Source organism: Manis pentadactyla, chromosome 10 (genome assembly GCF_030020395.1).
Source record: "Manis pentadactyla isolate mManPen7 chromosome 10, mManPen7.hap1, whole genome shotgun sequence".
Classification (NCBI taxonomy): Eukaryota; Metazoa; Chordata; class Mammalia; order Pholidota; family Manidae; genus Manis; species Manis pentadactyla.
The window spans coordinates 16,265,422-16,293,047 of record NC_080028.1 but is presented as its reverse complement, the minus strand read 5'-3'; the positions used below and the strand labels follow the sequence as shown (position 1 = coordinate 16,293,047).

Here is a 27,626-nt window from a genome sequence, read left to right as displayed (position 1 = left end):
AAAGGTTCAGATTTTATGCCTGTAAGCATGTCTATAAAGACTTAGCATGATTACAAAAACTCGGACAGGGATAGGCTTATTTTGCCAAGTGTGATCTGAGGACCGACTCCCCTTGTTGGCAAAATCAAATGGGAGGATGCTAAAAATGTGGATTCCTGGGCCTCGCCACAGATCTACTGAGTCAGACTCTCAGGCCCAGGAAGCAGCATTTTCACAAGCTCTTCACTGACTTGCAGGCACACTGAAATCTGAGAACCTCTGCTGTAGGGAGGGTGTGTGTTTGCCCACTGTGTGAAAGATTCTGCCCTGGGGAGTTTGGGTGAGGAAGAAGGGGAGGAAATAATAGCAAACATCTTAACAAGATCCTAGTATGTGCCAAGTATTTCATATATATTACCTCATTTTGATTGCTCAATGACTCCTGGAGACAGGCATTATTAAGCCTTTTTACAGATGAAGAAATTAAAACACAGCAGTTAAGGTACAGCCTGGAGTCAAATAGCTACTAAGCGGCCCTGAAATTCTAAGTCTAGTTACTTGCAAGCATACCCATGCCCACCACTTTTCTAAAAAACTAAGCTGAGCCAGGCCTCAGAAATTTAAGTCTGAATAATAATAGTACCTCTCTCATAAGGCTGATACAAGGATTTAGTGGGGTAAAGCATGTGTGATGTATTAGTACAGTGCGTGACAACAGTAAATGCTCAATAAATGTTAACTGTTTTGCCACAGGAAATACCTAAGTAAATAAAAATTATGATGATGGATCTTTTCTACTGGGAAGGTACCATGAACCTGGCACTATACTGAGCCGTTTTCACTAATTCAAAAAAAAGTTATACCAAATGCTTATTACATGTCTTCAAACTTCACAGTAACCCATTTTACAAATGAAAGAACAGGGTTCAGAGAAATTAAGGAATCTCCCCATGGATAGGGCTACTAAGGAGCAGAGGCAGGATTCAAACGCAGATCCATCTCACTTCAGTGAATATGCTTCTACAGCTTTCCTATGTTGAAGGTCCCTCCCCTTGTTTAAAAAAAAAGAAAAATATGGCAATAGATTGACAATTCAATTGTGAGACACAGTTCCATCAGACTCTCTCAGGGAGTACATGGTGGTCCTGCTATGGGAGACAGCACTATTCATTTGTAGGGTGAGACTGGTGACCAGAGAACATTCTTTAAGGCACTGTAGGTGCCTGACATATAGAAGAGGGGACCATAAAATGACCTGCTGCATTTCTAAATCTGGGTGGTAAGTGCTGTTATCTTAGCGTCCTCTAGAGATGACGTTCTGCAGTACAAGAGACTTTTGTACAAAAAAGAGCTTCTGCTTTTTTAAACTATCAAATAGAACATTCCAGGCTATCCACATTCTGGTGGAATTCTTCAGGAAGCAAGTTAATATGGACTCTGATTATGCTCCAAGGATTAAAAAATATATATATACAATGTCTTCTATAGAAAACTTAAAAGGCACTGAGCTGAGCCTGCCCTGCCCTGAAGCCTTTTTGTGAACCAAAAGCTACCTTAATAGAAAGATTTGAGCAGAGTATACAAAATCAGGCCAAAGCTATTGGCATTAGGAATTATTAAGAAATGACCCTTTTACATGAAGGATCTTTCCACAAAAGAATAAAATGAAGTCCATTTTTCTGTGACAGTGAGATGCCTAACACTTCAAGTAGCATTCGACATATCACCCCAAATCATGCCTGACAGTGTGCCAGATTTGTTCAATGAGTATATTTTGAACATTTACCATGCTCTGGGCATTGTATATGAAGGGGTTCCAAATCAGTTGCCTGGCAAGAGTGACCCACAGAGCATTTGTAAAAGTACAATGATAAAATCTTAAGGAGGCTTCACGTTAGTAGGTTGAATCTCTGACTTCTAAAGAGGTTTATCAACCACCATCTACATCCCTCATAGCCACAGCTACCTGTTTGGCCTCTGTAAGTGTTTTTCTTTGGGACACAGTGTTTACACTAAAGGCACACAGACGTGGCCCCTGTCTTCACTCCAGTGTTCGCAGGTTAGTTTGGAAAACACGCAAGTACAGCCATATTGGCATCAGAGGGATAGGACAGGAGGACTCAGTGTGGGTCCAGAAAGGAGATGTCCCAAGAAGAGAACTCCTTAACGAAATCTTAGGGGGCTCATCTTGAGAGTGGCCAAGAGAAGGTTGAAATTATGGAAGTTCCTTGGAAAGTTCCAGATGGAGGAAGCAAAGTTTTTGAAGAAATAAATGAGTGGGTAAATAAATATACAGCAAGTCAGGGAGGGACAGCAAATGACACTCTAGGGAGAGAGAAGAGACCCATTATGGAGGGCCTTGTCTACGTCAAATAATTTGGACCTTGTTGTGAAGACAGTGAGATCTACTGAATGACTTTCAGCAGAAGAGTGATATGATACGGTCTTATTTCTATGTTAACAGCAGATGCAGGTGATGCTCAAAATGACTTCCGGTGGGCACCCATGCTTGAGAATTGAGCAGATAGACAGTGAAAATAAAAGCTGACCTAATAATTCACCTTCGGTATATTCACAGGATGTAGGGATTAGTGTAAAAGCCCACACTACTATTACAACAAACTCTCATACTAATAGTCAGAAGCAACAATTACTCTTTGCTTAGAGGTAAATCTGTGCAAGATTCAACCAAGATTTAAGACACCATCATAAACATCAACTTGTGAAACTTGATTTTCCTATTGCATAATCAGATAAAGAATGTATTAATGAGAAATTTCTTGGCTAAATGGCCAACTTTTTTTTTCATCATAAAAAGGAAAAAAGATTTTAAAAAGAGGGATATCAACACAATTGTGACTAGCAGGCAAGGCCATATGGAGATGCTTAGCACTTGAAAACTGGATGAGGCTGATAACCAGAGAATGTTTCAAAGACTTTGAGTGAAGGGGTAAACAGTCCAAAGGGCTGGATTCAGAGAAGGACATACTCCATGCATGCTAGAAAAGCAGGATTCTGTGCAGAATAACTACAATATTCTAACTGAATAGAATTTTTAAAATTAATTTTTAATTACACATATAACATAGACACGCAATTTCTTTATTAAAAAAGAAATGATCACAGATAAGACTGGAGTCCCTGCTGACTACCATTCCCAGTCCAGGTCCCCTCTACCCTGCATAGAGAAAACTGCTATTTATAGTTTGGTGTACATCCTACAGATTTTTTTTAGGCACTATATACTGGAAATATACACATAAAATATTATTTTGTTTTTAAAAATAATACAGATGAAATAATATGTGTAATGTTCCATAACTATCCTTCTCAGCACATAGCATTCTTTCTTTAAAAGTGCTATACAACAGTCCATAGTTTAACTATGACTGTTTATTTGGTCATTTCCCTATTGAGGGATATTTTGGCTTTTGACACGTCATTATCACAAATACCCCCCAATGACTATTCTTGTACATGCCTCCTATGCCCATGTGAATGTGTTTTTCTCAGGTAGATACCCACAAATGAAAGTGTAGGATCATTTTTAAACTTAAATTTTAATGGATAGCATCAAATTGGCTTCTCGAGTATTTGAGGAACTGTTTTCTTATCCCTGTCAACACACAGTATTGTCAAACACTATGATTTTTGCCAATCTGATGAGTGAAAAATTATATCTTGTTCTAATTTGTATTTCCCTAATTACTAGTTTGGTTGAGTGTCTTTTCATATTTTTTGTCTATTTGTATTTCCTTTTTGCTTTATTGTCTGTTATTATTCTTTACCTAAACATAAGCTTAATCATTTGTCCCACTAATCTTTGAACACAGAAGGCAGAGACTACTTATTTCTTGTTTATTGTTTTATCCTTCTTGGCTTTGAGACTCTGAAAAAGTTATTTAACATCTCTGGGTCTCATTTTCCATATCTGTAAAATGGGCATAATAATAGTACCTACCTCACTGAGATGTAATAGTGATTAAATAACTATATATGTAAAGCATTTATAACAGTGCCTGGCACATACTAGGTGCTATATCAATACTTTGTATTATTATTATTAATATTATTATTTCTCAGAATTTAGACAAAATCCTAAATACTTAATACACAATTCAATGTGGTTTGAAGTTGAATGTGGAGGTCCTAAAAACAAACTAGAGACCAAAGCAGGGGGGCAGGCAATGAGAAAATAGGTTAAGACCTGGTTGCTAAAACTAGAGTATAAAGCCAGTACTCGGTTCCATGAAGCAGGAAAGGATCCAACCTCTTGAAATGGATTATAAAGAACTAAGCTATGAACCCAGAATCACCAGCCAGACTTGTCCCAGACACTGGCAGAAGCTAAATAACAGAATGCCAAATAAATATGAAGGCTGAATAACTCCCACCATGGGGAGAATTTAAGAAGCAGTGAGCCAGGCAAAATATTGGAGTCGGACAATAATAACTAACTGACAAAAGGTTTTATTGCTACATATAGTTGCACTAGTTTAAAAGATCTGGCCATATCACTACGCTGAGATCCTTAAATATTTCTAAGTCCATTTCTTTAAGACACAGAATGGAAAAATTAATTCTATGAGGAAGTATTTCATACTAATTTTCCCTGCAGTTTTTGCCAGGTTCTGAGAGATTTTTTTTCTTTTTTCCCATTCTTCTTTCATTCTGTTTTAATACCAAACTCAAAAGTTCTTTCATTCTGCTTTAATATCAAACTCAAAAGTGCTGTGTGATTTTTTTTTTCATTTTTTAAAGATGAAGGTATAATTTACATACAGTAAAATAAAACACACCCTTTTCTGTGTACAGTTCTGAGAGTCTTAAAAAGTAGAGTCATGTAACCATTGCTATAATCAGAATAAAGAATGGTTCCATCACCACCCCAAATAGTGATCCTTTTGCAGTCAATCCTTCCCACTACCTCCAGTCCTGATAACCACTGATCTGTTTTCTATCACTATAGTTTTACTCTTTCCAACATGTCAGATAAACAGGATCATATAATACACACCTCTTTGAATCTGTCTTCTTCCACTTAATGTACATATTTCAGTTTCATCCATGTTGTGTCTCAGTAGTTCACTCTTTTTATTTTTCTTTTTCTGAGTAGGATTCCATTGTACGGATAGATATACTACAGTATGTTTATCCTGCCACCAGCTCAAGGACACTTGTTTCCAGTTTTTGTTAATTAAGAATAAAGCCTCTATAAACATTCATGAATAGGTGTACCCATGAACATAAGTTTCCATTTCTTTTGGGTAAGTACATAGGAGTTCAACTGCTGAGTTATCCATAGATATATGTGTAACTTTAAAACAAACTGCCAAAATTTTCCAAAGCAGCTATGCTATCCTATGCTCCCATCAGCCATGTTTGATTCTGAACAATTCTTATAGAACATGGTCTGAAGGATGGATTCCCACTTTCTTTCGAGTAAAATATCCCAAATTCTTCACTTAGCATTCCATGTCTTCCTTTTGGACATTGAAGAACCTGCCTTCTTCCCAGCCTTGTGTCATTAATCTTCCACATGTATTCCTGGGTACAGACTCAGGTCCTTGGCTCCTGACCATGCCCGGTGCTTCTCCATATTCATGTTTTTGTATATACCACTTGCCACCTGGGACGTTCACCTTTTATTATGTAAATCTTATGTAAACCCCACTATTGTAAACTTTTCATTCTTCAAGACTTCCTTCCAAAAGAGACAATTCAATGAAAGGTGTTGAGAGAGGATGCCAAAAAATGGTTAGACACAAGCCCCTTGCTTTCTGTGCCACCCAACCCAGATTATCATGTGCCATGTAAAAGGAGAAAGCTGAGGAGGAGTCCAGAGCACTGCTTAGGAAAGCAAGCAAAAGTTCTATGAGAGCAGGTTTCTTTTTCTTTGTTTTTTAAAAAGGTGAATATTTTCCAAATAGCTAGAACTGAACATATAGGGTAAAGGGAATTCTCATTATTTGGGGCTGTCTGAGGCACAAAAGCTGTTCCATTCATGCAACTTTGGGCCAGTTCTTGGTGCTACTCAAGACTTCTGTCTCCAAGTTTTTTGCATCTGAATATGTATACATGCACATATGGCTTTGGCAGAGAAAAGGAATGGAAAAGCAAATTCTTTTATAACACAGCAAGCCTGCACTTCCCATAAAAGAAATAATGTATATAGGATGACTTTTTTTCCCCTTCCTTAAACAGCTTAGAATCTGCGTAAGTGCAGGGAGGTATCTTTCCCGAGGCCCCCGAAGTGCTGAAGGCAGCGCCACATGCAACGTGTCCGCTCTTGTTCCATTTCTGGAAGAGCTGATGCAATTCCAAGGCGTTGGAGCTGGGCCAGGGCTTGGTTCTTGCGCTACAGTTTAGTCATGTTGTAGCGTGGCGGCTTCGGCAGCCAGTGACCGAATCCTACAAATCTTGGCGCCTAGAGCTCAGCAATGATGAGCTTGCAGCCAACAGCTCTGAGTGCCATTATCTGAATGGGCTCTGCAAGACAGTCGCGAGCGCTCACTCCTCGAAGGAGGACCCTGCTGACCTGATACAACTCTCCTCCTGAAGACGCGCTCGGTCCTGCACCTTGGCTCCATCTCGTGACCAGGGATCTCACGATTGAAAGGAAAAAGGAAAGGAAGCCGACTATGCCCGCTCTCGCCAAGTGACTGTTCTTACCCTGTCAATCCCAGCCAGACTTTAGACTTTCAGATGTCACATCCCCTCCCCGTAGAAGACAATGGCTCATTTGACAAGCCACGTCCAGGAACCTCCTGGGCCCTTCTCTGCAGTGTCCCAGTTTTTAAAACGCTGTCTTGACTTTTAGCAAAGTTCAAACATCGCTGCCCAGCCCCAGCCCCGCCGCCTGGCCCGCCCTCCCTAGGGTCTGGAAACCAGCCCCGGGTGAGAGCCGGGACAGACTCACCCGGCCGGTGGAGAAGCGCCGGAGCGCCTGGCTGCCCCGCCACAGCATGCTGGAAAGGAGCGCTCGCGCCGGCTGCGCCGTGGCGAGGAAGACAGGCTGGGCTCAGCCCTGGAGCGGCCTGCAGCCTCCAAGCCCCAGAGGCCTGGCTAGCTGCTCACGGTCTCTGCAGGTCCGCGACGGGCCCACGGACCCGCCCCTTCAGCTGGCCGGGCTCCGGCGACCAATCCCGTGCGACTGGGCGGGGCTTGCGCCCACCGCCTGGAGCCGCCGGGCTCGTGGGTGCGGCGCCTGGTGCGGCGCCGGTGCGCCGGTGCCCAGCGGGAGGGACGGCTTCTCGCAGCTGTATGGGTTCCAGTTATGCCCCAGGTTACTTCCTAGCTGTGGGATCTTCTACTTTACTCATTCCCTCTGAGGTGCACAGGGATCTGCCTTATTAATGGTGAATCTGACACCCCAAGGCATGCCCATACACAGGCTTAAGAAGGCAACAGGTGTGCAAAGACCCAGAAGGATGCTTAAGAACTCCTTAGCTTGGCATTCAAGGCCGTGGGCAGGCATTTACTCTTACTCTTGCTGCTCTTTTGCACGTGTATAGTTCAGCCTAACAGCAGTACTTGTAGATTCCTTCCTTCCTGGACAATGCTTTCCAGAAACTTTTGTCGCTTGTTCTGGTTACCATTTTGGCATGACCAAACTCCTTCTTATCTTAAAGGTACATACAACTTAAATGCTGCCTCCTAGAGGCATTTTTCCTAATTCTTTCCTCCCTTAACATCTTTATTCCCCTAATCTTTCATTCCTCTGAACTGGGAAGGACTTTTGTCTATGCATGTCTTGTGGCATTTCAGTCTATTAATGGTATTTGTGTACCTGTCGTCTTCTCTACTGGAAGCTCCTTCCAGGCTTAGTCCTTGTCCAATTTATCAGGACTTAAAAAGTACTTGTTGGAAGAGAGAGTGAATGGTGTTTAAGAATGTAAGGAAAGAAAAAGCCATCCTTAAAGGTTGAACAATTGCAGCAAACATCCAGGATTTTTTGCTTTATGATCTGCCCCTTGCCAATTCAACCCACTTCCCTGACTACATTTTGTAATTTCTAAACTTCCAAATATTAATAATTTTATTTGTTCTGATCTTTGTATACTGGGAGGGTTGGGCAAGGAGTGTGGTTTTCTTGAGTAGGGGATCCACAGTTATATTCTCCAACTCCCAACTTTAGAAAATGTAGAGTTTATGTCCACCTACATATACTGGAATATTCATGATGGCTAAGACTGTTTTCTGAGAGAACCAAAAGTGTAGTTCTCTTGATAATTGGAGGTTAGGTCAAATGTAATTAGAGTTTGACAAAGAGAAAAATCTTGCCAATCTAGATTTTTATACCAAGCAAAAAATGGAGATGAAGTCATTTTTAGAAACAGAACCTTGAGACAATTTGTCATCAGCAGACACACAATAAAGGGAATATTAAAGCATAGCCTACAGGCAGGAGGAAAACTATCCACATGGAAGCCTAGAAATGCAGGCAGGAATGAAAACCAACAAATAAAGGCCAATGTGTGAGCAAATTAAATGAACATTGGCCATATGAACAGTAATAAAATCTTATGTATGTGTGTGTGTATATATATATACACACATATATATGAAAATATACAAACAATAGAAAATTGTTGTATATGTTTGGAGGGCTTGGAGGAATGGAATGTTATTAGGTAGAAAGAAAATAATCCCAGATGGAAGTTTAGAGATAAAGGAATGAAGAGCAATAGAAAGGGTAAACATGAGGGCAAGTTTAATAATAATTGTTTGAAACAATTCTAATAATGTTTTATGAATTTCAAATGTATCATTAAAATACATGACAACAATAGCATATTATTTTCAGGGAGAGAAGACAGAAAGTTCTAAGGTCACAGCATTGTCTTAGAAATAATAAAGTACATAAAGTACTAATTTATGTTAGATTTTAATAAGTGAAGGATGCATATTATGCCCTCTAGCCCAGCCACTAAAAGAATAGTAATACAATGTATAACTACTAAGTTAATAGAATGTAGAACTATCAAGATAATAGATTAATTTTTAAAAATCATTCAAAAGGAGGCAAGAGAGGAGAGAAAAAAACATGGAATAGGTGGGAAAAATAGAAGGAAATTAGTAAAGTATTAGATTTAAGCCTAAATATACCAGTAATTGCAGTAAATGTAAACAGATTAGATGCTTTAATTAAAAGACAAATACTGTCAAATAGCTTAAAAAACAAACCTCTAAGAAGAGTTATGCAAACATTCCCAAGACATTTTTGCTGAGAAGGAAATGAGAGAAAAAGTGACTAGTCTAGAGAAAGCTGATGAAGCAAAGTTGAAAGTGTTATCCTCATCTAAGATGAATGGTTTGGGGTATACAGCTTTCTTGAGAATATAGTTGAAAAAAGCCATTTAAAAAATAAATCAGAATAGTATCTAGAGAGCCCAGATATAAACCCAAGCATAAATGGTCAATTAATATACAATAAAGGAGCCATGGATATACAATGGCGAAATGACAGTCTCTTCAACAGCTGGTGTAGGCAAAACTGGACAGCTACATGCAAGAGAATGAAACTGGATTATTGTCTAACCCCATACACAAAAGTAAATTTGAAATGGATCAAAGACCTGAATGTAAGTCATGAAACCATTAAACTTTTAGATGAAAACATAGGCAAAAATCTCTTGAACATGGAGGCGGAGCCAAGATGGCGGCGTGAGCAGAGCAGCGGAAATCTCCTCCCAAAACCACATATATCTATTAAAATATAACAAAGACAACTCTTCCTAGAACAAAGACCAGAGGACACAGGAAAACATCCAGACCACATCCACACCTGCGAGAACACAGCGCCTTGTAAAGGGGGTAAGATACAAGCCCCGGCTCGGCAAGAGACGAGCGCCCCTCCCCCCAGCTCCTGGCAGGAGAAGAGGAGGCAGAGCGGGAGGGAGACGGAGCCCAGGACTGCTGAACACCCAGCCCCAGCCATCCGGGCCAGAGCGCAGACACAGTGCGTGCATGGGGCCCTGGATGCTAGGGAAACAGGGCAACAAGAATGGTGAGAGGGAACTGGAGGTCTGGTGCCGGAGGACATAAGAAAAGCGAGCGGCCATTTTTTTTTTTTCTTTTTTTGCTGTTTTGACAAAATGTAGTTGACACACACTATTACATTACATTAGTTTCAGGTGTACAACACAGTGATTCAACATTTATATACATGATAATTCTTGGTACCAGCTATCACCATACCAAGTTGTTACAATATTTTGACTATATTCCTTATGCTATACATTACATCCCGGTTACTTATTTATTTTACAATTGGAAGTGTGTACTTTTTAATTTTTTTGTTGTTGTTGTGAGGGCATCTCTCATATTTATTGATCAAATGGTTGTTAACAACAATAAAATTCTGTATAGGAGAGTCAATGCTCAATGCACAATCATCGATCCACCCCAAGCCTAATTTTCGTCAGTTTCCAATCTTCTGAGGCATAACAAACAAGTTCTTACATGGAGAACAAATTCTTACATAGTGAATACGTTACATGGTGAACAGTACAAGGGCAGCCATCACAGAAACTTTCGGTTTTGCTCATGCATTATGAACTATAAACAGTCCGTTCAAAAATGAATATTCATTTGATTTTTATACTTGATTTATATGTGGATACCACATTTCTCTCTTTATTATTATTATTATTATTATTATTTTTTTTTTTTTTTAATTCTGGGTTCATCTTGCTGAGTTTCTTTTTTTTTTTAAATAATTATTTTTTATTGAAGGGTAGTTGACGGACAGTATTACATTACATTAGTTTCAAGTGTACAACACAGTGGTAGAACATTTATATACATAATTCTAGGTTCCAGCTATCACCCTACCAAGCTGTTACAATATCTTGACTATATTCCTTATGCTATACATTACATCCTGGTTACTTATTTATTTTACCATTGGAAGTCTGTCCTTTTTTTTTTTTTTTTTTTTGTGAGGGCATCTCTCATATTTATTGATCAAATGGTTGTTAACGACAATAAAATTCTGTATAGGGGAGTCAATGCTCAATGCACAATCATTAATCCACCCCAAGCCTAATTTTCGTCAGTCTCCAATCTTCTGAGGGATAACAATCAAGTTCTTACATGGAGAACAAATTCTTACATAATGAATAAGTTACATAGTGAACAGTACAAGGGCAGTCATCACAGAAACTTTCGGTTTTGCTCATGCATTATGAACTCTAAACAGTCAGTTCAAATATGAATACTCATTTGGTTTTTATACTTGATTTATATGTGGATACCACATTTCTCTCTTTATTATTATTATTTTTAATAAAATGCTGAAGTGGTAGGTAGATACAAGATAAAGGTAGAAAACATAGTTTAGTGTTGTAAGAGAGCAAATGTAGATGATCAGGTGTGTGCCTGTAGACTATGTGTTAATCCAAGCTAGACCAGGGCAATAAAACATCCACGTATGCAGAAGATTTCTCTCAGAACAGGGGGGGGTGAGGTTCTAAGCCTCACCTCTATTGATCCCCAACTTCTCACCTGATGGCCCCCCTGCGACTGTGCCTGTCTTAGGTTGTTCCTCCCTTGAGGAATCTTACCCGTCTCTGGCTAACCAGTCATCTTCCGGGGCCATACAGGGAAATGTAAAGTTGGTAAGTGAGAGAGAAGCCTTATTGTTTGAAAAGGTTAGCTTTTTACTTCTTTGCATATTTATGCCCTGTGGCTTCTATGCCCAGCATTTGTCTTGAGGTGTCTTTACCACTTGGAAGAATTATGATACTCGGTAAATTTGATATGAGGCACGAATTCTATTTAAGGGTTGTAATTGGGAAGGAAGAAGAAAAGCTATAGAAGTAGCAGGCGGCAGAAAACATGGGAAGATTGATTATTTCTTTGACATATCTTCTTGTAGAGTAACTTCAGCATATATAGGTTTTAAGCTACTACTTAAATTGCGCACACACATTAACATAATAGGAGTATAGTTACATAACCAAAGCATACCTGTAATTACCAGCCATCTCCAGTGAAACCAAGAAAACCAGTTAGGCACCTTAGGCATTTGTGAAAACTTATCTATGATATGGTGGATATTGTCCAACTGAGCTTGAACAGTGTGAGAGAAATCAGACAAATTAAAACAACCCATTCCTGGGGGCTGTTCACATCCCACATGTTCATTTAACAGTAAATAGTCTGTAGTTGTAAGATTTTGGAGCGCTACAATTTGCACTTCTCCTAATTCTTGGTTGAGTTCCAACAGTATAGATTCAGTCAAATTTGTTGTTTTACTGTATGCACAGGCCAGCTTAGATATCTCCCCCTTCATTCCCATGGCAAGTCCAGGAACTGGTGGGATGGTGCATCTACAGCTGTAGCAGTGCGTGGATCTTTGTTGGGGTTTTTTGATGATCATATTCTGGCATGAGTCTTCCAGAGAGTGCTGATGTTGGAAGTTCTTTTTCATATCGTATCTTAGTTCATTTTCGGGGTAGCCCAATTAGGCTTTGATCCTCTGTATAAACACAAACAGACCCTTTGCCTACAGTTTTACATGCCCTTTATACCCTTGTGTAGAACTCATTGGAGGTCTCCACACAGGAACTGCCTTTTTTTTGTGTGTGTGTGTCATTAATCTACACTTACATGACGAATATTATGTTTACTAGGCTCTCCCCTATACCAGGTCTCCCCTATAAACCCCTTTACAGTCACTGTCCATTAGCATAGCAAATGTTGTAGAATCACTACTTGCCTTCTCTGTGTTGTACAGCCTTCCCCTTTCTCCTACCCCCCCTTGCATGCTAATCTTAATACCCCCCTTCTTCTCCCCTCCATTATCCCTCCCTACCCACCCATCCTCCCCAGTCCCTTTACCTTTGGTACCTGTTAGTCCATTCTTGAGTTCTGTGATTCTGCTGCTGTTTTGTTCCTTCAGTTTTTCCTTTGTTCTTATACTCCACAGATGAGTGAAATCATTTGGTATTTCTCTTTCTCTGCTTGGCTTGTTTCACTGAGCATAATACCCTCCAGCTCCATCCATGTTGCTGCAAATGGTAGGATTTGCCCTTTTCTTATGGCTGAGTAGTATTCCATTGTGTATATATACGACATCTTTTTATCCATTCATTTATCTATGGACATTTAGGTTGCTTCCAATGCTTGGCTATTGTAAATAGTGCTGCGATAAACATAGGGGTGCATTGGTCTTTCTCATACTTGATTGCTGCATTCTTAGGGTAAATTCCTAGGAGTGCAATTCCTGGGTCAAATGGTAAGTCTGTTTTGAGCATTTTGATGTACCTCCATACTGCTTTCCACAATGGTTGAACTAATTTACATTCCCACCAGCAGTATAGGAGGGTTCCCCTTTCTCCACAGCCTCGCCAACATTTGTTGTTGTTTGTCTTTTGGATGGCAGCCATCCTTACTGGTGTGAGGTGATACCTCATTGTAGTTTTAATTTGCATTTCTCTGATAATTAGCGATGTGGAGCATCTTTTCATGTGTCTGTTGGCCATCTGTATTTCTGTTTTGGAGAACTGTCTGTTCAGTTCCTCTGCCCATTTTTTAATTGGGTTAGTCGTTTTTTGTTTGTTGAGGCGTGTGAGCTCTTTATATATTCTGGATGTCAAGCCTTTATCGGATGTGTCATTTTCAAATATATTCTCCCATACTGTAGGGTTCCTTTTTGTTCTATTGATGGTGTCTTTTGCTGTACAGAAGCTTTTCAGCTTAATATAGTCCCACTTGTTCATTTTTGCTGTTGTTTTCCTTGCCCGGGGAGATATGTTCAAGAAGAGGTCACTCATGTTTATGTCTAAGAGGTTTTTGCCTATGTTTTCTTCCAAGAGTTTAATGGTTTCATGACTTACATTCAGGTCTTTGATCCATTTTGAGTTTACTTTTGTATATGGGGTTAGACAATGGTCCAGTTTCATTCTCCTACATGTAGCTATCCAGTTTTGCCAGCACCATCTGTTGAAGAGACTGTCATTTCGCCATTGTATGTCCATGGCTCCTTTATCAAATATTAATTGACCATATATGTCTGGGTTAATGTCTGGATTCTCTAGTCTGTTCCATTGGTCTGTGGCTCTGTTCTTGTGCCAGTACCAAATTGTCTTGATTACTATGGCTTTATAGTAGAGCTTGAAGTTGGGGAGTGAGATACCCCCTACTTTATTCTTCTTTCTCAGGATTGCTTTGGCTATTCGGGGTCTTTGGTGTTTCCATATGAATTTTTGAATTATTTGTTCCAGTTCATTGAAGAATGTTGCTGGTAGTTTCATAGGGTTTGCATCAAATCTGTATATTGCTTTGGGCAGGATGGCCATTTTGACGATATTAATTCTTCCTAGCCACGAGCATGGGATGCGTTTCCATCTGTTAGTGTTCCGTTTAATTTCTCTTAAGAGTGACTTGTAGTTTTCAGAGTATAAGTCTTTCACTTCTTTGGTTAGGTTTATTCCTAGGTATCTTATTGTTTTTGATGCAATTGTGAATGGAGTTGTTTTCCTGATTTCTCATTCTGTTGGTTCATTGCTAGTGTATAGGAAAGCCACAGATTTCTGTGTGTTGATTTTGTATCCTGCAACTTTGCTGTATTCCGATATCAGTTCTAGTAGTTTTGGGGTGGAGTCTTTAGGGATTTTTATGTACAGTATCATGTCATCTGCAAATAGTGACAGTTTAACTTCTTCTTTACCTATCTGGACTCCTTGTATTTTTTTGTTTTGTCTGATTGCCGTGGCTAGGACCTCCAGTACTATGTTAAATAACAGTGGGGAGAGTGGGCATCCCTGTCTAGTTCCCGATCTCAGAGGAAATGCTTTCAGCTTCTCGCTGTTCAATATAATGTTGGCTGTGGGTTTATCATAGATGGCCTTTATTATGTTGAGGTACTTGCCCTCTATTCCCATTTTGCTGAGAGTTTTAATCATGAATGGATGTTGAACTTTGTCAAATGCTTTTTCAGCATCTATGGAGATGATCATGTGGTTTTTGTCTTTCTTTTTGTTGATGTGGTGGATGATGTTGATGGACTTTCGAATGTTGTATCATCCTTGCATCCCTGGGATGAATCCCACTTGGTCATGGTGTATGATCCTTTTGATGTATTTTTGAATTCGGTTTGCTAATATTTTGTTGAGTATTTTTGCATCTACATTCATCAGGGATATTGGTCTGTAGTTTTCTTTTTTGGTGGGGTCTTTACCTGGTTTTGGTATTAGGGTGATGTTAGCTTCATAGAATGAGTTTGGGAGTATCCCCTCCTCCTCTATTTTTTGGAAAACTTTAAGGAGAATGGGTATTATGTCTTCTCTATGTGTCTGATAAAATTCCGAGGTAAATCCATCTGGCCCGGGGGTTTTGTTCTTTGGTCGTTTTTTTTATTACTGCTTCAATTTCGTTGCTGGTATTTGGTCTGTTTAGATCTTCTGTTTCTTTCTGGGTCAGTCTTGGAAGGTTGTATTTTTCTAGGAAGTTGTCCATTTCTCCTAGGTTTCCCAGCTTGTTAGCATTTAGGTTTTCATAGTATTCTCTAATAATTCTTTGTATTTCTGTGGGGTCCGTCGTGATTTTTCCTTTCTCATTTCTGATACTGTTGATTTGTATTGACTCTCTTTTCCTCTTAATAAGTCTGGCTAGAGGCTTATCTATTTTGTTTATTTTCTCGAAGAACCAGCTTTTGGTTTCATTGATTTTTGCTATTGTTTTATTCTTCTCAATTTTATTTATTTCTCTCTGATCTTTATTATGTCCCTCCCTCTGCTGACCTTAGGCCTCATTTGTTCTTCTTTTTCCAATTTTGATAATTGTGACATTAGACCATTCATTTGGGATTGCTCTTCCTTTTTTAAATATGCTTGGATTGCTATATACTTTCCTCTTAAGACTGCTTTTGCTGTGTCCCACAGAAGTTGGGGCTTAGTGTTGTTGTTGTCATTTGTTTCCATATATTGCTGGATCTCCATTTTGATTTGGTCATTGATCCATTGATTATTTAGGAGCGTGTTGTTAAGCCTCCATGTGTTTGTGAGCCTTTTTGCTTTCTTTGTACAGTTTATTTCTAGTTTTATGCCTTTGTGGTCTGAAAAGTTGGTTGGTAGGATTTCAATCTTTTGGAATTTTCTGAGGCTCTTTTTGTGGCCTAGTATGTGGTCTATTCTGGAGAATGTTCCATGTGCACTTGAGAAGAATGTATATCCTGTTGCTTTTGGATGTAGAGTTCTATAGATGTCTATTAGGTCCATCTGCTCTACTGTGTTGTTCAGTGCTTCCGTGTCCTTACTTATTTTCTGCCCGGTGGATCTATCCTTTGGGGTGAGTGGTGTGTTGAAGTCTCCTAGAATGAATGCATTGCAGTCTATTTCCCCCTTTAGTTCTGTTCGTATTTGTTTCACATATGCTGGGGCTCCTGTGTTGGGTGCATATATATTTAGAATGGTTATATCCTCTTGTTGGACTGAGCCCTTTTTCATTATGTAGTGTCCTTCTTTGTTTCTTGTTACTTTCTTTGTTTTGAAGTCTATTTTGTCTGATATTAGTACTGCAACCCCTGCTTTCTTCTCACTGTTGTTTACCTGAAATATGTTTTTCCATCCCTTGACTTTTAGTCTGTACATGTCTTTGGGTTTGAGGTGAGTTTCTTGTAAGCAGCATATAGATGGATCTTGCTTTTTTATCCATCCTATTACTCTGTGTCTTTTGATTGGTGCATTCAGTCCATTAACATTTAGGGTTTCTATTGAAAGATATGTACTTATTGCCATTGCAGGCTTTAAATTCGTGGTTACCAAAGGTTCAAGGTTAGCCTCTTTAGTATCTTATTGCCTAACTTAGCTCGCTTATTGAGCTGTTATATACACTGTCTGGAGATTCTTTTCTTCTCTCCCTTCTTATTCCTCCTCCTCGATTCTTCATATTTTGGGTGTTTTGTTCTGTGCTCTTTCTAGGAGTCCTCCCATCTAGAGCAGTCCCTGTAAAATGTCCTGTAGAGGTGGTTTGTGGGAAGTAAATTCCCTCAGCTTTTGTTTGTCTGGGAATTGTTTAATCCCACCGTCATATTTGAATGATAGTCGTGCTGGATACAGTATCCTTGGTTCAAGGCCCTTCTGTTTCATTGCATTTAATATATCATGCCATTCTCTTCTGGCCTGTAAGGTGTCTGCTGAGAAGTCTGATGTTAGCCTGATGGGTTTTCCTTTATAGGTGACCTTTTTCTCTCTAGCTGCCTTTAAAACTCTTTCCTTGTCCTTGATCTTTGCCATTTTAATTATTATGTGTCTTGGTGTTGTCCTCCTTGGATCTTTTCTGTTGGGGGTTCTGTGTATTTCCGTGGTCTGTTCGATTATTTCCGCCCCCAGTTTGGGGAAGTTTTCAGTAATTATTTCTTCCAAGATACTTTTCATCCCTTTTCCTCTCTCTTCGTCTTCTGGTACCCCTATAATACGGATATTGTTCCTTTTGGATTGGTCACACAGTTCTCTTAACATTGTTTCATTCCTGGAGATCCTTTTATCTCTCTCTATGTCAGCTTCTATGTGTTCCTGTTCTCTGGTTTCAATTCCATCAATGGCCTCTTGCATCCTATCCATTCTGCTTATAAACCCTTCCAGAGTTTGTTTCATTTCTGTAATCTCCTTTCTGGCATCTGTGATCTCCTTCCGGACTTCAACCCATATCTCTTGCGTATTTCTCTGCCTCTCTGTTAGCATGTTTATGATTTTTATTTTGAATTCTTTGTCAGGAAGACTGGTTAGGTCTGTGTCCTTCTCTGGTGTTGCCTCTGTGATCTTTGTCTGCCTGTAGCTTTGCCTTTTCATGGTGATAGGAATAGTCTGCAGAACTGGGACGAGTGACGGCTGGAAGGACTTCCCTTCTTGTTGGTTTGTGGCCCTCCTCTCCTGGGAGAACAGCGACCTCTAGTGGCTTGTGCTGGGTAGCTGCGCGCAGACAGGGCTTCTGCTTCCTGCCTGGCTGCTATGGAGTTTATCTCCGCTGTTGCTGTGGGCGTGGCCTGGCTCGGGCAGCTACTCCGAAGTGGTGGCGTCGCGTTGGAGGGGGCGCGGCTGGGAGGTTATTTATCTCCGTAAGTGGCCTCCCTGCTCCCTGCAGCTCTGGGGGTTAGGGTGCCCAGAGATCCCCGGATTCCCTACCTCTGGATTTAGTGTCCCACCCTGCCCCTTTAAGACTTCTAAAAAGCACCAGCCAAAACAAAACGACCACAAAAAAAAAAAAAAAATTTTAATTAAAAAAAAAAAAAAAATGGCCACTCGTTTTTCTTTATTCACTGGCGCCAGCCTCAGGCATCTGCTCACCGGTCTTGCTGCCCTGTTTGCCTAGTATTGGGGTCCCTATCTGTTTAAGACTTCCAAAAAGCGCTCGCCAAAACAAAACAGCAAAAAAAGAAAAAAAAAATGGCCGCTCGCTTTTCTTATGTCCTCCGGCACCAGACCTCCAGTTCCCTCTCACCATTCTTGTTGCCCTGTTTCCCTAGCATCCAGGGCCCCATGCACGCACTGTGTCTGCGCTCTGGCCCGGATGGCTGGGGCTGGGTGTTCGGCAGTCCTGGGCTCCGTCTCCCTCCCGCTCTGCCTCCTCTTCTCCTGCCAGGAGCTGGGGGGAGGGGCGCTCGGCTCCCGCGGGGCCGGGGCTTGTATCTTACCCCCTTCGCGAGGCGCTGGGTTCTCTCAGGTGCGGATGTGGTCTGGATATTGTCCTGTGTCTTCTGGTCTTTATTCTAGGAAGAGTTTTCTTTGTTATATTTTAATAGATATATGTGGTTTTGGGAGGAGATTTCCGCTGCTCTACTCACGCCGCCATTTTGGCTCCAGACCAAGTAAATTTTATGATTTTAATTCTTGGGTTTCCTCATTTATAAGCATTTAATATTTTTATTTCAGATAATTTTATTGTGTTGCTTTTCTCTTCTTTTTGGATTTTGTAAAACAGAAGTTTAAGACCACAAATTAAAAGATAGATCACATATTTCAAACAGATAAATAAGTGGGGTTCAGAAAGATTTGTATCTCTAGAGTTGAATTTGATTAGCCTCCATGTTGTTTCACTTTTAGTAGTAGAATTGAGAGGGGACAATATTTGACTACTTTGGGTGACTCTTGTGTGACTCCAATGCTTACTTAAGAGCTGCCCTAGTATTTTTCACTTCTATAGTGTTAATCTTTCCACTGTTTTTTGTTAAAGATGTAAATGAAGTATGAATGCTCATAGACTGTTGAATTCACTTTCTGCCACATTTGTAAATATAATGATTTGTACAACTTTTTGAAAATGTCTGATTGCACACATCAGATAATAGCTTATGTGCCAAGTTGAAACACAGTAATTTCCACACAAAACTGTGTGTTGAGCTTTGTATAGTAAGAGTGGTTTACAGAACACTTCACTGAAATCTTACTTACTGAGTCTGCCATGGATAAGTGTTTTCTTTTGTGACTAATACATGTGACATTCAAGGGCCTTGTACAAATATAATACATTGCTCAGAGTTCTATTCTTCTCTGAGATAGAATATTCATTCAGAATTTTATGAAATTGTAAGTTATATAATTTATAAACTTTTTTAAACAGAAATTTTCTACTTCCACAAGTCAATTTTAGGGATTTTAGAGTGAAGTTATGAGTTTTTATACCATTCTCTTGTTTGGTTGACTATCTATCTCAAACTGACACATGGCCATTTTGACTATTTGGAAACATAACTATGCATATCTATTTCTTTTCAAAAATTTGTTCTGCTGAATACTCCATTTTATTAGTATATAAGAATGATGGTTTTGTTATATTCTCATTTTAATTAACCAGTCTTAAACCTGTATTATCATTGTTTGTTTATTGTTTAAGTGAAAATAATTTTTTGATAAAACAAACTCTTGAGAGCATTGGCCCAGGAACCTATATAAGGAAGGACTGAATTCTGGTACTAATTTCAATCTTGAGTTTAGTGAATTAAGCTTGATACAACTAGATCATCTAATACAAATACTATGTGGAATATATCCCTGGTAAATAATTATTTATGTCTTCTATGTCTACAAATGTCACTTTGAGATTAATATTTATTTTATTTTTTCCTGTAGCTGAATTACTTAAGTGTACAAATTTTGACAACAATTTCTTGGGACAAATTTGCACGGATATATTATAACAATGGGCATCTGGGACCTGAAATAAACTGTTTCCGGTTTTTCTTCTTCCTCTTTCACTTGCAGAGAGCCTCCCAGCTTTTGCATCAGGCATTCCTTTTGGGTCTTTTTCCCACCGGCATAACGGCTTTCCTATGGCCCAAAATTAGAGTAGATGGCAACCGTGAGCATGTGCACTGACAGGACTTCAGCTCTAGGGAGCATGACTGACCAACGGCTTTAGCTGCTGTGCTCTGAAATTCATCTCCACATCCACACTGAGTCCTTCACCCCAGGGGTTACTTCTGGCCAATGACTAAAAATGGCAGGGAAGCTAAGGCAACTGTCCTTAGGTGATCTGACAGGGTGACTCCCCACTGGCCTACAAGATTTTCTTTGAATTTTATGGCAGTCTAGTGCTCTTCCTTAGCCTACTTTCCTTTCCTCTCTCCTTCAAAAAGGGTCAGACCTGAATTGCGGCCTGATGGCTCTCCCAGCCTCTCTGGGCCTCCTCCTTCTCTGCTGTTTCCCCTAATAAATCTCTTGCGTGTTTAATCTTTCTTGGTATCTGTTGCTTTGGGAGCCAAACACACTTAATAAAAAGGATCATCAAAACTAAAAGTTGATGCTTTGAACAGACTTATAAAATAGATTTACTTTTGGTGAGACTGATGAAGAAAAAATAGAGGAAGTATAAATAACAAATATCGAGTACAGAGAAGTGGACATCAGTACACATCATACAGACGCTGAACACATAAAAAGAGATTTCCTTTACAGCTATGATAGTCCTTTCTGGCAGGCCAATACTCATAACAGGAACAGCTAGTTCATCTAGATAAAGTTTCTAGCAGATCTGCCTGAAGCTATCAGAAAGCTGATGCACTAATCAAGACTTGACAAATCAGGCCTTAGAGGACAAAGTAGCTCACTGAATAGAACCAACATATTGCATTCTGCTTTCCAATTTGGCATTTACAAATACTTGGCTTGGGGAGAGAACCTGAAAAGCCAGGCAGGGAGGAGATGCCAAAAGGTGGAGAAACCAACAATTTTCGGTAATATCATGAGGGCAGTGAGAACAACGGGCTCTTGAGCAGCCAGGACTTGAGAAGCCAAGATCTTGGAGATGAAGGAGATGCAGAAGTACACTTAGCTCACAACACTTGTTCTTTGAGGTTGAGGTATTTGCTGATTCTTAAGGTACATGGGATGAGAGGCTATCAAACCAAGCAGAAAATGACTGAAAAAGCAAAGCAGACTTTTCAACCAAGAAATTAGAGTTCAAACCCTGCCTAGGAGGGTCCAGTAAATATTCCAGGCTCTCAAATGATACTCTTAGATGTCATCGCCTGAGGAAAGAGTGCAGTCTAGAGGTAGACAACTACTGTAAGATTGGCCCCCAGCCTCACATGAGCTCAGCCCTGTCCGGGAGCTGATCTGTCCTACTTGAGCTGCCTGCTGGAATAAGGTCAATCTCCAGAGAAAGACAACATCATCCAGAACTCTGAAATTGTTCATTCCCTCTCTTGCATTCAATCAAAAGTTACCAGGGACATTAAGAAAAATGGCTGAAAGAAATAAACAATACTACATAAGAAATGCTAGGGTAGAAATAACCACCAGACTTTCATATTCCCACCAGTAATTTCTATGCAGTAATTCAATAATATGTTGTGCTATCATGTATGCCTTCACCAAACCGTGGGTCAGATTTAAGGACAATCATTCAATAAATATTTTTTGAGAACCCACTATGTTCTAGGCACTATTAGGTGCTGGGCATAAAGAGATGAATGGGGCAGACGCACTTACTTCACTCTTGTTGTTTATAGTCCAGCAGGGAATGTGGTAAATAAGTAAAGTGTGATGGCTGCTATGAAAAGTGAGACAGATTTCTATAGAAACACAAAATGTGAGGAACTGATTCAGTGCCAGTGAGTGTGCTGATCAACCTTGCACACCAGTATCCAGCTCAGTTCTTGACACGTTTATGGAATGGAGAAATAAATGAATTGTACAGCTGAAAAGAGGCTGAGGAACACAGATTGTGACTAGCTCAGTTTGGTGTCACGGGAAGATTTCACAAAAGACTTGACACCCTATTCACCACTCCCCAACACACCCAAAAGCTAAGTTTTGAAGGGAAAAGGTTTACAAAAAAAACAAAGGCAGAAATGGCATCAGACACACAAGAAAGAAACAGCAAGAGCAAAGCTGTGAAGGGAAGAGCATAGCAAGGTCAGAAAATGCTTCCTAAAATGCCAGATAGGATAATGACTTTTAAACCTTCACGTAGAAGCTAAATACATTTTTTAAAGGAAATATTATGAAGAAGCCCTATACATAAAACATAAAAGGAAACAGTAGGGGGACCCTCTGAGTAAAGGAGAGCCCCTAATCCTCTGCAGTGACCTCCTAGGCATTTCCAGGAAGACACCGCTCTGGTTCAGTTTGTAAGCCACTGGCTACAACAGAGAGTTCTCCGGAGCGAGGGGCAGCAGACAAAGATGGAAAGCTGGGGTGGCGTCTCGTAGGGCCAGTGTTCCGTGCTAAGTAGGTGGTGGAAAGCACTGAATCCTTTTCTCCAGCTCATTGTTGCATATTATAAAATACTGAAATGTATAAAGAACAAAAACAACAAATCACCAGTCCCACAATTCAAGGATAACCATTCACTATTTCGGTCTTTTTCCTCACTGAAGCATAGTTTAACAATGCAGTGAGCTAATTACATTGTAGGACAATGTTTTGTTGGCAATATGGAAGGGGGCAAAGTGACAGTGGAGGCTATTTGAGAAAACTGCATTAGGCTAAGCATGTCATCCCAGTTACAGTGGGGGAAAAAAACAAGGATCAATCTGAAAGACATTGTTAAAATGAACTAAACTTTGTGACTGATTGGACAGGAAAATGGAGGGACAGGGATAGGGAAAAACAAAGGGCATTTCCACCATATCCAGGCTGGGCTTATGGGGGGGAAATAAAATAATTTACCAAGACATGGGTTACATACAGAATGAGAAGCAGGTTTGGAGTGGAAGATCATGCATTCACTTGTAGACCCAATGAATTTGATAAGATGCCTGTGGGAAGTTCCTGTGGAAATGTCCAGTTGACTATAGGAAAATCAAGGGACATATATGTAAAGATCATTGTGAATCACAAGATTGGATGATAAAGAAATGTTTTGCTCAGATTCCTGGGTTTCTCCACACCAAATTTCGCCTAGAGGATTTCTTGTGTAAATCATCACCCTTCTGGCTGATCACCTTTCAACTTTCCCCTAAAGTCTGTCTCTCTTTTGATAATCTTTGCTTTCATTAAGAGAAAACAAGTCATTGCACAATTTCCTTAGAGAATCTGTAATAAGCATAGAACATAAGCGATTTTATTACAGTCTTAGAAACTCTTTTATCCAGGAGCCTAAAGAAGTATCTAAATTAAAAAATTGTTCTCAAAGAATTTTGAGATGGTGATCCTTTTAAAAGAAAAACATACTATTGTAATTAAATAATTATTTGCTCTAGTACCTGGCAAATAGTAACAGTGTGATCAGCTTGACCGCAGATGACTGAACAGCTGGTTAGTGTAATGGTTATGTATTGCTTTTGATACCCACTATCTGAGACCGATTCTTGGGAATAACAGCATCCTGCTTTTCATCTGAGGATCTGCTCCTCCCTCCACCCCACATCTTCAGGCCATGTGGTTCCTATGAAGTTACCTTTCCCTCTTACCTGCCAAGGATCCTGGGTGGAGCATATGGCCTGCATTATGCTAATCAGTGCATTGCTCCCATCCCCTTAATTACAATGATTGGTTCAAGGTGTGCACAAGATTCAGCAAGACAATTTTGGGACTTCTGTTTGAGCTCTCAGTTGAGTATGGTCTTTTTCTTTCTTTTGATTTGACATTGTGATGGTGTGAACCTGAAGCTACCAAGGACTACCATATGAACCGAAAGAATGCAGCAAAAACTGTGGAAGAGACAGAAAAGAAACAGTGAAAATCCAAGCCCTGACATCATTGGAATCCTGAAGCCAAATGCCTGTGAAGGCCAACCCTACCACTACGTGCTTTAAAACTAAGAGACAGTAAAATCAACTTTATTTTTGGTATACAGTTCAATGAGTTTTAACATATGTGTAGATTCGTGTATGTAACACCACAGTCAGGATACAGAACTGTTCTATTCCCTATCCGATCAAGAAAAAAAATCCTGCCCTATCCCTTTGTAGTCATGTCTACCAAACATCCCTTTGCCTTGATAACTGCTGATCTGTTCTCTATTGCTGCAGCTTTATCTTTTCAAGAATATCAAATAAATGACATCACATAGCATATAACTTTTAAGACTTGTTAGGGATTGTCCAGGGATTTTTGAGATTCTTCTATTAGCAATTTCTAATACAATTTCATTATGGTCAGAGAATATAACTATAACATTTTAATCCATAAATGTATTCAGACTTGTTTTATGGTCTAGCATATGGCCTGTCCTGCTGAGTATTCCTGGTATAAGTAAATGTCTGTTTTGCTGTTATTGGGTAGAATATTTAATAAATTTTTAAGACAAGTTGGTTGAGAGTATTGCTCAACTCATCTATATTCTTCTCTATTCTACTTGTATCAAATACTGAGAAAGTTAAAATTTCCAACTATAATTATAATTTTTTCTATCTCTTCTTTCTATTCTGTCAGATTTTGGTTAATGAACCAAAATTGGTTTATTGTTCATCAAAAAAAAAGCTAATTCGCTGGCACTCTGAATTCTGTTACATTCTTCAGAGAATGATTGGAGTTTTGATTTAGAAAGAGGTAAATGTGCTTGGACTCAAATCTTCTAGAGTGCAGCAGCTTATATTTCTGCTCAATTCTTCATTTAGACAAGTGTGTTCGCTCGATTTGGGGGGTCACCTCCTTTGCAGTTCCCTTGATTATCAGTTTTCCCTTCTAAATTTCAAGCTGTGCTCCCAGCACAACCTCTGTTCCCTGCTCTTTTGAACCGACAGGGCTTCAGCTTCTTACTACCTGAGGTGCACATCTACTGGGGAATATATGCATCAAACACACCTCCCACCCTGTGCTCTCATTCAAGGACTGCTGACCATTATTGCAGCAGGCTCTCTGCACGCAGTTCAGTGGACAGCCAGGGACTGGAGCACAGTTTGTTATCTGGTTTTGGATCTCAATCCCCTCAATTGGTCCCTTACTTTGGGGATCCCCCTAAAATTTCCAGCTTCTCTTCCAACAATCCTGCACTAAGTTTGCTGCCACTTTGAGCCAGTTAGATCACAGTATTTCATTGCTTGAAGGAGTGAGGGATACTGTCAGCCAAAAGCCACAAACTCATAATTCTTACCAGCTGCTGAGGAAACTCTCCTACGGTTGCCACCTCATTTTGTTCTCTTTCAGATCTTCTAAAACTTATTTTTATTATGGTTTGTCTACTTTTCTTAGTTATTAGCTGCAAGTAGGTTCTTTTGACTACTTTAGGCTGCCTTCATTGCCTCCTGACAAGAACATAGGACTGTCCGTCAATTACTATAATGTTAATTATAAGATTTATCTAAGATACTTATGCTTTTTAAATTAGGTCATTTCAACCCAGTTTGTAGACCATAACTTACATAGACGAACCTATTATTATTGCTTATTTTGCTCTTGTGGAGTTAAAACAACGGTTGGAGAACTTTTTCTTAAAAAAAGAGTACAGTAAAGGCTTTTGCCCCATATGGTCACTGTTGCAACTACGGGACTCTGTCATTGAGTTGTGAAGCCACCATAGACAAGACAGAAACAAGTGGGCATGCCTGTGTTCCAAAAACCTTTATTACAAAATCAGATGACAGATCTACTGGCTGTACATGGCAGATCCCTAAGTTAAAATAGCTTAATAATTTCTATAACCAGACGACTGGGCTCTTTGAAGCGTTTTAGTCACTGTGGTATATTAAACAGAAAAAGCACTGATTAAACAATGGTTGAAGAAATGAATAATTAAAATAATTATTGTAGAGTGTAGCAACTTACATTTCTGCTCAGTTCTTCCTTTTAGACAAAAGATTTGGCCAGTGTGTTTGCTCAGATTTTGAGGTTCATCTCCTTTGAAGTTCCCTTGATTATCAGTTTTCCCTTCTAAATTTCAAGGCGCTTTTAAAATAATTAAAAGTCTTTTATTAAATAATTTTTTATACACTTACAGGTACTTTAGCAAACAGTGCCACCTACTGAAGAACTAAAAGAAAATTATTTTCCTGCAAAATGAATATTGATTACAAAGCAATTGAAAAAATGACAATTATTGGTTTACTCTTTCTACAAATATATATTTATCATCTATGAGGATCTGAGGAGCTGAGATTCAGGAACAAAGGTCCAGAGATGTGAATCTGACATTTGGCACCACATTTCATCTCCAGGCATTTGCTGATTTCTAGGATAATCTAAGACGCTGGAAATCTAAGAGGCTGAGTGGCAGAAAGCAGTAGCTGAGAGACTGAAAAGCTAAGTGAAGGGTTGGTAGGACCTGCCAGTTCCCCTGCAGAGCTACACCTTATGATTAAGGTGGTACAGAAACAAAGCAGCCCTCACAAAGACAGAAATCCACTTTCAAATTAGAACAGTGCTAGACTGGGTTAAAGTAACCTGCCCCTACTGTAACAGCCTTCCAGAAGAAATAGTAATCCTCTCTGAAGAAAGAGAATTTCATTAGGATCCTTAAATTATCTCTATAATTTTTGTGTCTACAGAGACATACCTGGTAAATACACTAAGACATTTACCAGGTATGTCAGGAAACAGGAGCAAATGATGGAAAACCAAGAGAAAAAAAAAATCAGACAACAGAAAAGAGATCTACAGGAATTCCAGATACTGGAATTATTAGAAAAGACTTCTATGTGTATGGAGCTGAATAATTGGCCCCCAAAGATGTCCATGTCCTAATACCCCAAACCTATGAATATGTTATCTTACATAAAGGGACTTTTGCAGATGTGATTAAGATAAGGATCTAGAGATAGGGAGATCATCCTTGATTAACTGGGTAGGTTCACTGTAATTACAAGGGTTCTTATAAGAGGAAGTCAGGAAAGTCAGGGTCAGTAGTAGATTTGATGACAAAAGCAAGAGGTTGGAATAATGCATGGAAGTTGAAAAAAGTCAGGGAAATGGATTCTTTCCTCAGAATCTCCAGGAGGAACCAGGCCTACTGATACCTTGATTCTATCCCAGTGAGATTCATCTTGGACTTCTGACCTCCAAAACTGTAAAATAATAAATTTATGCTTGACATTCCTGAGTTTGTGACAATTTGTTACAGCAGTTATATGAAACTAATGCATAGGCTAATAGGGGAGACAATTATATCAAACACACAATTTCAAATACTATGGAAGCACAGGTTTGATGCTGTCAATCCAATCTGGGGTTCAAGGAATCAGAAATGATGGTAACTTACATGATCCCACAATCTTTGGTTATCCATGAATACAGGAATCTGAGGAGGCTAATGGCAGATTC

General features: G+C 39.5%; 2 protein-coding genes across 2 annotated transcripts in view; both read right to left on the bottom strand.

Annotated features, from left to right (window-relative positions):
• ALDH1L2 (aldehyde dehydrogenase 1 family member L2) overlaps nucleotides 1–7,079 on the bottom strand; it is a 45,993-nt gene extending 38,914 nt beyond the window's left edge. The window contains exon 1 of the mRNA XM_036891193.2: nucleotides 6,899–7,079. Coding sequence (XP_036747088.2) covers nucleotides 6,899–6,946 — 48 coding nt within the window. The 5' untranslated portion in view covers nucleotides 6,947–7,079. The remainder of the gene's footprint in view (nucleotides 1–6,898) is intronic.
• The window catches only part of SLC41A2 (solute carrier family 41 member 2), a 206,358-nt gene extending 187,719 nt beyond the window's left edge, over nucleotides 1–18,639 (bottom strand). Inside the window, exon 1 of the mRNA XM_057486450.1 lies at nucleotides 18,620–18,639. The gene's annotated coding sequence lies outside the window, so the exon portion shown is untranslated. The remainder of the gene's footprint in view (nucleotides 1–18,619) is intronic.
• Between the last annotated feature and the right edge of the window lie 8,987 nt (nucleotides 18,640–27,626).